This window comes from Elephantulus edwardii, unplaced genomic scaffold, assembly GCF_000299155.1.
Source record: "Elephantulus edwardii isolate Elephantulus edwardi_28Jun2011 unplaced genomic scaffold, EleEdw1.0 scaffold00419, whole genome shotgun sequence".
In the NCBI taxonomy this organism is placed as follows: Eukaryota; Metazoa; Chordata; class Mammalia; order Macroscelidea; family Macroscelididae; genus Elephantulus; species Elephantulus edwardii.
The window spans coordinates 367981-378194 of NW_006400169.1; the positions used below are offsets into that span (position 1 = coordinate 367981).

At 38.4% G+C, this 10214-nt stretch overlaps 1 protein-coding gene across 1 annotated transcript in view; it reads left to right on the plus strand.

Moving 5' to 3' along the window:
* LOC102866468 (primary ciliary dyskinesia protein 1-like) overlaps positions 1 to 10214 on the plus strand; it is a 274244-nt gene that overhangs the window by 105238 nt on the left and 158792 nt on the right. Inside the window, exons 11-12 of the mRNA XM_006902504.1 lie at positions 5847 to 5934; positions 9369 to 9461. Coding sequence (XP_006902566.1) covers positions 5847 to 5934; positions 9369 to 9461 — 181 coding nt within the window. The remainder of the gene's footprint in view (positions 1 to 5846; positions 5935 to 9368; positions 9462 to 10214) is intronic.

Sequence of the window (10214 nt, forward strand, 5' to 3'; positions counted from 1 at the left end):
CTCAGGAGAACCTAAATAATGAAGGAGGAAGTCTGTTGTTCCCTTTCAGGAATAGCTTCCCCATTCTTTGGAGATGATCAGGATCTCCCTTTTGTTTGAGTTGGGGGGCCCTGTGTACTCAGGCCAGAAACCAGTTTGATTCCCCACGTAACTTAATCCTCAATGGTACATGGGTATTTTAGGGGAGGTTGGTAAATCTTATAGATGTGGCAAATATGATTGTGTTCCTTGCCCGAGGGACAAAGGCCTGAGGGCCTAAATGGGTGTGGGGTGACTGGGTCACAAGCCCCGGCCTGGAACTGCCCCTGGTGTCCTTGCAGATCTCCCAGCAAAGTCCAAGTTTACAAAGATGGTGTTTCCCCATAGACCTCTGGGAACTGTAGTTGGTACCTGCAGTGGCAGCAGACAGGAAGGCTGGGTCTCAAGCCCCAGCCTGGAACTGCCTCTGGTGTCCTTGCAGATCTCCCAGCAATGTCCAAGTTTACAAAGATGGCCTTTCCCCACAGACCTCTGGAAAATGTAGTCGGTACCTGCAGTGGTAACAGACAGGAAGGCTGGGTCTCAAGCCCTGGCCTGGAACTGCCTCTGGTGTCCTTGCAGATCTCCCAGCAAAACCCAAGTTTACAAAGATGGCGTTTCCCCACAGACCTCTGGGAACTGTCCTTGTGGAGGCTTTAAAATTTAAATGATATAATTCTTTTTTAGGCTTTTATGCCCAAGACACATTATTGTACAGTATTTTTCTTTTTATCAGGTTACATCAGGCATATCAATTCATATAGATAATAATATGTTCTGCTCTGACCTCAAAGCCTCCAGAGAAGGTGATCTTCCCATGGTATTACCCACTTTAGTGTGAACTGGCCTTTACTGTTACTACAGTCCTTCAACTTTGTTACTATATCCTGGCCTCAAATTAATGGGAAGGTAAAAAGTGACTGGTGGTCATTTTTTTATTAATAATTTTTTATGCAGCATATATATCTATAGAATATTTTTTCCATTTAAATTTCCCCCATTTATTCATTGTTGCACATTTTGCTCCTTACCCACTCCTCCCCCATTTAGCTTTTCTCTTTGAAAAGGAAAAAATTTCTTTCATTGTTATCCAATATCCCCCACCAAGTCCACAGTCCATTTTACTATACATTTCTTTTTCTGTAATCTTGTCATGAAAATAATACCTAATCATATATTCCTTTTAAACAGTTCTTTCCCTCCTCTGTTTCAATGCAGTATACATCATTTATTCCCTCTTTTCTTAGGTTCCCCACAACCCCAATGTCAGTCCCATTTTCCAACAGTGGCACTATGCAGTATTTGTCCTTTTGTGACTGAGATATTTCACTCAGCATAATATCCACCAGGGTCACCCATTTTGTGTAATATTTCATGACTTCTTTGTTTTTCAATGCAGCATAGTGTTCCATTTTGTGAGTATACCACAGCTTCTTTATCCATTCATTTGTTGATGGGCACTTGGGTTGTTTCCAACTCTTTGCTATTGTGAACAAAGCAGCAATAAACATGGGAGTGCATGTATCTGCTTGGTGGCAGGTATGGTTTATTTAGGGTATATTCCCAGTAGTGGAATTGGTGGGTCAAACGGTATTTCTATTTTTAACTTTTTGAGAAAGTGTCATACTGCTCTCCCTAGTGGTTGCAACATTTTACACTCCCACCAATAGTGAATAAGGATTCCAGTTTGCCACAACCTCGCCAGCATTTGCTGTTTGCTGCTCTGTTGAATGTTGCTATTCTTACTGGAGTGAGATGATATCTCGTAGTCTATGACTTCCCTTCTTATCCTGTTGGATAAGATTTTGGAGGTGCAAATGGATTTTATTCTTAGAAGGTCCCATTCATCAATTTTATCCTTTCTTGGTTGTAGGTTTTTCAGGATGTTTAGAAGACTGTTTATGTTGTGAATTAGGGCTTCTAGAGTTCTTCCAAGCTTTTCTCTAATGAAGTTCATAGACCTTGGTTTTAGTCCTAGGTCCTTGATATATTTTGAGTTGGTTTTTGTGTATGGAATAAGGTGGAAAAGGCAATCTCCAATTTCATTTGGAATGGAAAGAGATCTTGAATAAGCTAAGCACTCCTTAAAAAGAGAAACAAGGTAGGAGGCATCTCACTCCCTGATGTCAAATCCTACTGCACAGTTGTGGTGATCAAGACAGCATGGTACTGGTACAGTGACAGACACATAGATCAGTGGAATAGAATTGAGAATCCAGAAATCAGCCCATCTACCTATGGTCAACTTATTTTTGACAAGGAAATAAAATCAGTTAACTAGGGAAAATTGGAAAACTATCTATAAAAAACTGATGGTAATTTTTAAGTCATTTTTTCCAACTAAATAAAATTTATCCCTATGGACATCCAAAAACTTCTCCAACAGGGCAAAAAGGGAAGCCACAGACTGGGAAAAAGTATTTGGTAATGACATATCTGATAAGGGACTTATATCCAGAATTTATAAAATACTTGAGCGCCAAATCAAGATAAAGGTAAATAATCCAATAGAAAAATGGGCCCAGGATATGAACAGACACTTCACCAAAGAAGGCATTCAGATGGCTAACAAGCAAGCACATGAAGAAATGTTCAAAATCCCTAGCTCTAAGAGAGATGCATATCAAAACAACTGTGTGGTATCATCTCACCCCAGTAAGAATAACAAAATTTAACAGAACAGCGAATATCAAGTGCTGGTGAGGTTGTGGAGAAACTGGAACCCTTATTCACTGTTGGTTGGAGTGTAAAATGGTGCAACCACTGTGGAAGGCAGTATAGAGAGCTTTCTCAAAAAGTTGCAAATAGAGATACCATTTGACCCAGCAATTCCTCTACTGGGAATATATCCCAAAGACCATAACTGCCACCCGAGCAGATATATTCACACCCATGTTTATTGTGGCTTTGTTCACAGTAGCAAGGAGTTAGAAACAACCTAAGTGCCCATTAATAAATGAATGAATAAAGAAGCTGTGGTATATTCACACAATGGAATGTAGTAACGCTGCATTAAAAAACAAGGAACTCATGCAATATTATTCAAAATGGGTGACCCTGGAGGATATTATGCTGAGTGAAGTATCTCAGTCACAAAAGGACAAATACTGCCTGGTGCCACTGTTGTAAAACAGGACTGACGTCAGGGTTGGGGGGAGACTGAGAAAGATGGGTTTAGAAATTCATATTGCATTGAAACAGATGAGGGAGAAAACTGTTCAATAGGGATATGTTATTAGGTATTTTTGTCATGATAGGAGTCCAGAGCGAAGGCTGCATAGTGGAGTGGACCTGGGAAGAGGGATTGTAAAACAATGAAAGAATTTTTCTTTTACTTTTCCAAGAGGGTAGTGTACTGGATGGGAGGGTTGTGAGGAGAGGAAATTGCAACAATGAATGAATAGAAATCCAAAGTCTCTGTAAATTTTCATTGAAATTAATAATAAATTTTACAAAGAAACAAAAAATATTAAAAAATAAATAAAACTTATACATGTTGTTGTTAGGTGCCATGGAGTGAAATATAACTGATAGTGAGCCTCTGGACAACAGTTAACAACAGATCTAACCCTGTCAGGTCCTGCACCATCCTCTCCACCTCAGATATGCTCTGCCCCTTGGTACAGTAACTGTGTCACTCCATCTCATTGACACAGTCTTCTTCTCTCTGACCTTCCATCTTTCCCAACCTATGTCCTTTTCCAAAGACTGGTCCCTCCAGAAAACATGCCCAAAGAATGTGAGGTGAAGCTCTACCATCATTGCCTCTAAGAAAGGCTTAAAATATATTTTATAAAAAATATATAGCAAAGGGAAAAAAATCATTTGTAACCCCTCTTTTGTGTGCTTCTTTCTTTTTTCAGATTATTTGTAGCATACGATCATATTTAAATTCCATTCCATTCTAGATGCTGTCTTTTCCTTTAATAATTTTCCTAATATTTTATTTTGGCAGATTTGAAACTTGCAAGTCATATCTGTATACACTTGACTTGTTCACAATTTGTCAGCTTTTTGCCACATGTACTTTCCCCTTAAACACAAACATACAAATATATTACCTAATTTTTGTTGTATCATTTGACAGTAAGTTACAGGCTATCATGAAACTTTATGTCTAAATACTTGATCCTGCCATTCCTAAGAAAAAAGATGCCCTCCTACATTATCATAATATCTCCCATGAAATTTGACACTGACCCAACATTATATGATAATAATGATTATCAGTTCGTATGCAGATCTCTCCCAGTTATTCCAATAATAAAGATAGAGTGCTGGGGTTTGGTTTGGTTTGGTTTGGTTTGGTTTGGTTTGGTTTGGTTTGTAGCAAAAAAAGAAATTCTGAACAAATAAAAAGATTGTATGATTTACATTTAATTTTCACATATCTCTAGTCTACTTTATTTGAAGTTTTCCAGATGCCTCTCCTCCACTTTAAAAATCATAGCTACTATTTATTGTAGATCTGTACCAAGCTTTAAGATTGACCCATTACACAAAAAATTCTATATTAATTGAGATTAAATTTGCACAATATAAAATGAACCACTTTTAAGTATACATTTTCTGCACTCTGTATCACTGTTTAATTTCAGAATATTTCTGTGACTTAAAATGAAATCCTATATCTATTAATCAATCATTTCCTATTTTCCCTTCTCTCTGACCCCTGAAGGCTCTAATCTACTTTCTGCCTCCTTGTTTTTATGGTTCTGGTGGTGGTATGTCGTCAAGTCAGAGCTGATTTGTCACTGACCCCCAGTGAGTTTTCAGAGATTATAAATTGCACAGGAGGAGATCCCCCATCTTTTCTTCTGAGGAGCAGCTAGTGTACATGAACTATATGCCTTTGGCAATGTAACTCCTTGCCACTAGGCCACTAGAGCTTCCTTGTCTTCTTTAATGAGGAAGTTTTAGACACTTCACCTAAGTTGGACCATATATAATATGTGATCTTTGTTTCCACTGCTTTCACGTCATAGAATGTTTTCAAGATCCCTATAATTAGCAAGTATCAGAACTGCAGAACTGGTTTTCACCTAAATTGTTTAGCATTCCCATTTTTATTATGGTGAGTGAAATATCTCAGTCACCAAAGGACAAATACTGCATAATGCCACTCTTGTAAAATGAGACTGACATCAGTGTTGGAAGGAGACTGGGAAAGGTGGGATAAATTATGTATACTGCATTGAAACAGATGAGGGAGAGAACTCTTTAAAAGGAATATATGATTAGGTATTATTATCATGACAGGAGTCCAGAAAAAAGGCTACATAGTGGAGTAGACCTGGGGGGAGGTATTGTAAAACAATGAAAGAATTTTTCTTTACTTTTCAAAGAGAAGAGTGTACTGGGGGGAGAGAGAAGGGCAGGGAGAAAAGTGCAACAATGAATGAATGGAAATCCAAAGTCTCTGCAAATTTTCATTAAAATTAATTAAAAAATTTTTTTTAATTCCCTTTTTTTCCACACAAGTTCTTGTTTCTGTTTTAATTTGGTTTAATTTTTAATTATAGCCATTCTGGTGGAGGTGGAGTGGTATCATTGTGGGTTTGGTTTGTATTTCCCTAGCAACTAATGATACTGAGCTTCTGGGGTTTAGTCCTAATTGTTTCAATATGTGTCATTAGAAAATAAGCTATATTTTATAGAGTACATTATTCATCTTAACAGAAGACCCTACAAGTACTCTCCATTATGATATTCCAATATTCTAATATTCCAGCAGCCCTTCCCATTTGTTATTTCAGAGTATAGCTAAGGCTCTTGACACTGACCACAGTCTTCTGATGAGTTGTGGAATTTGTTTTTCTTCTCTTCAGGCAGGTGCACCTTGGTAAAGATCCCATAGCTTTTAAGTTAAAAAGAGAGCTTACTGAAGAACATCAAAAAGCATGTATGAAATATAAGGTCAGAATTACTGCCACTTTGATATAATTTGTTTAATAAATATTTTTAATTTCTGCTTTATGTAAGATGTCATATTGGGAGGAAACAATTTACAGCTAAGTTTGGATTTGAGAAGACTGATGTCAGGGAAGCTGCTAACTATAAATCATGAGAAACATACTGAGGATTGTGGGGATTTGGAAACCAGAGGGGAAAGAGAACTCATCTAGTTATAAAAGCTTCCTGGAAGGTATGGTATGATTTTTAGGAGTAATGAAGAGGAGAGAGCTTCCCAAATGGAAAGAACAGCTTAAACTTAGGCTTAAATTATAATTATGATTTAAGGTGTCATCTGTGATCTACAAAACATAAAGACAAGAGAGAACCAAAGGCAGGAACGAGGAGCCAAGCTGGCCTAGATGCAAACACAAAGTCCCATGGCAGAGACACTAAAAGAGGGTGAGACGCTCAAAGAGTAGAAAGGCAGAAGCTAAGTAGAGTTAGTTTTGTGATATAATACATTTGGGATAACTGAGGGTATCTGTGAGGCAGCTAGGGAACACATCTGAGTTGAGGACAGAGACTTCAGAGTGGACAATACAGAGATAGAGGCACTACAAAATAAATGTGGTGACCTAGGAAAGTGAGTGACATGAGAAAGGCACTAGAGTGAGGAAGGAACTCTAGAGAACTTGATTATTTAAGGGGAAAACAAAGAGGACCACTAAAGAGACAGAAAATTAGCTGAAAGATTAGGAAAATTGGATAGTACAGAGGCAAAGGGAACATTGGGTTTCAAGCTAAAGGAGAGGGATCAGTCAATTGCAACCAATGGCTCTAAGATGATAGTCCTGAAAAATACACATAGAATATCGTGATTTGGAGATCATTGTTTTCCTTAGAAATAATCATTTCCATACACTTAAGAAGGCAAAAGTCAAATTGGTTTGTATCAATGTTTTGAATCATGCTGCTGTTCTTTGCCATCAAATTGCTCCAACTCATAGCAACCCTTGATGACTGAGTATGCTTTCCTTGGCTGTAATGTTTTCTGCTGTGGAGCCTCTGGGTGTGTTCAAACCAACAAATTTTTGGCTAGCAGCTGACAATTGTGCCATTAGGGTCCTTAGAAGAATATATAGATGTGAGGAAGTAGAGATATTTTATTGAGAAGTTAAGCTGTGCAGGGTCAAAGAGTGATAATTAGATTGGGCAATTAGAGAAGAGTAAAGAATCAAGGGAGGGATTACAAAAGTGAAGAAACTTGAGCATGTTCACAGGTTCATAGTAAAATGCATGATAGATTAAAATACATGAAAAAAAATGAGTACAAGGAAGAGTAGACAAGCATGAAGCCCTGTGGTGTAGTTGGAGATCAAGTGTCGGAAAGACCCTAGTCACTATATCTGGCTGCTGGTCTCTGGTAGACGAACCAATGGCAAGGAATATCCCAAGGTACCTCGTGGAGTGTTAGAGAAAAGAGGTGATGGGGATGAGATGGTAGGAGCTTTGTGAGGAATCAGCATTATTGATGGATGACACACTCTAAAGGATGCTGAGCTTCTTGGGGGAGAAGAGGAAAACAAATGTCTATAAATTATTGTTTGAAAAACCAGTATGTTTTGTAAACTCTCAAATCACAATTTAAAATAAATACATAAAAGAATAACATTTTGAAATGTTTATTATAAATAAGTAAAGTTTTTGTTGAGTTAGCGTACTTAAGGAAGAAATTGGAGAGAATGAGAGAAAGCTTAATGCAGCTTTATTAAAAAAGGAGGGTAATGTAGGAGCTCCTGGGTGAGTTCCTCATTCTGGAGGTGCAGAATGGGGTCACACTGTGAACTTATTGGGGAGGATTTTTATAAACAGTGTATTTAGGGAGGGACATTCCACGGTGATTTACAGTCCACCTGCTAGCTCAGCCAGACAAGCTCTTCTTAGCAGCAGCAGGAAAAGCCATCAGGATTTGAATACTGAATGCTTCATTCTTCTCTTTGGCACCCTTTAGCCCAGAATTAACTGTTTTAATAATAAATAGATAGGAAAACTTCCTCTTTATTCCAGGTCGTAACCTGTTTGCCAGTCCTTCTTAAGGAGCCTCTTTTTATTTATTTACGTTTTTGGTAAAGTGATAGTCCTCTAAGTCTCTTCCCACAAAATTTGTATTTTGAACCTGTTCTTGTTATGTGCTTCCAAGTCAAAACTGACCCCCAGATGACCCCCAGTTGGTTTTCAGAGGTTGTAAATTGTATGGGAGAAGATTGCCCATCCTTATCTAATTCATCTTCCAGTGTGTCCAAATCAGTGTTTAAAGAGCTGGCCAGCCCCACACCCTAGGGACAGTAATTCAATGCTCCTATATTTTGATGGGGAGCTCTGATGGCAAAGCATGTCAGGTGTGTTGCACTGTTAACCCAGGGACTACACTTCTCTGGCACCAGTGGCTCCTCTGAAGAGATGAGCAGTCTCCTCCCATGCATTCTACAGCCTCTGGAAACCTGATAGAGGATCAGCTAGGTGTAACTTTTGGTTCCACAGCAATTTACATGTGAGTGTGGTGTCAGTGTTGTTAAGTCTTAGTTAGTGTGGTTTTAAGTCTTTTAAAGTGATTGTCAATAGTATACCGAAGAGCCAAAATACTTTAAAAAGTTTCCCAACAAGAACAGTTAATTGTTATTGCTTAGTCAGTTCTTTCCTAAGCATATTTTAAGATCTTTCTTCCAAGACACCTATGGGTGGGTTTAAGACACCAGGTTTTTTTGCTGGTGTTCAAGCATTAGCAAAGACTCAACAGAAGCTAACCCCATGTGCAATGTCCACAGAGGTAAATGTGTGGCCACAGAGTTCTCATGTCTTCCACGGAGTCGGCAAGAGCTCAGACGTGAGGACCCTGGGCCAGGGCCCTATCTAGGATGTTGGCAGGTGGGAAGAAGGACATCTTGGAGACAGGTACCCCAAGGACAAATGCAAGGCCTTTCCAGCCCAGAAGTCACCTTCAACCCCTACCGCTCTGAAAATGGGGAATCATGTACCTTGGATAATTCTCTGTGTATGAGTGAGCAACTAAGGAGCTTAAAATTGCCCTGAAATTTGAAATTTCTTTTAGTTGAAATCTAAATAATGCTCAAATTATAAGATCTAAAACTCTACTGTGGATTTCAAGTACCTCAGAAGTAACTTCTAGGTGCACTAGCCTCTAGTTACACAAAGGTATCAGGCCTGTGCTTCTTAAAACACTCCCTTTGCTGAAATATTAAATCCCCTTAGAAAGACCATTACCACCTGTAGGTACCTCCACCACTTCCAAGGGAAGCTGCCTCCACAAGTGGGCTTCGCCAATTGCTAAATGCATTTCTACTGCCAATTGCTAAATGAATTTCTACTCGACTTAAAGACAGAAATCTCTTGTACTTATATTCAACTCTAGTATTTCTCTTTATTGAAAACCTCAGTTACATAAAGGAGATCCCATTGTGGATGAGGAATTTCAGCGACTCCAGACAGAACCCAACCAGAGACGGATCATCCATAATCTGGAAGACATGGTAACTTTCTTGGAATCTCATTACTGCCATCTCCTTTTATAGGCCTACTTTTTTAAAAAAATACTAAACTAAATAGTTCTATAGAAGCCATTTTATCAAGAGATATTTACTAGTTTTAAATGTGTTTATATTTTCAGAATTTATACTGTGTTTTCAAGCATCAAAACTCTTGAAATGAATAGTGTATATGTGTCTTGGTTCTTCCTCTCAACTATTCTCTCTTTCTTGTTCTTGTCTTTTCATTGTGGTCTCTTGAACCCCTATCTGCAAGTCCTCAGACAGGCCCCTGGGCCTCTGCTCATTGACATTTTCCCTTTAGTCAAAAGGACACAAAATTCTAAGTGCACAGTCAGAGCTCTGGTCTCCATTCTACTGCAGACACATGACCTGGGAGAACTCCCTCATCTCTGCTGTCTCAGTGTTCTCAACCCTAAGAGGAAACCACCTGACTCTCTCCTTTAATAATGATTTCATTCTAAACCCCAAATTTCACATGTTATCAGTGAAAGAATTCTTCCTTAAATCCCTATCTCTATTGTCTTCACTTTTCTTTAGGGTTTGCAATATAAAGATTTTTGTTGGTGTGTGTGTTTTCTTTAGGAAAGCAGATTATTTTATTATCTCTCATGTTGAATCTGGCTACAAAGACCTGCCAATAGCATTTTTTTTCTAAAATTATATTTTATTAATTTTCATAAACATTTACAGAGATGTTGGGTTTCCATTCATTCATTGTTGCACTATTCTCTCTAC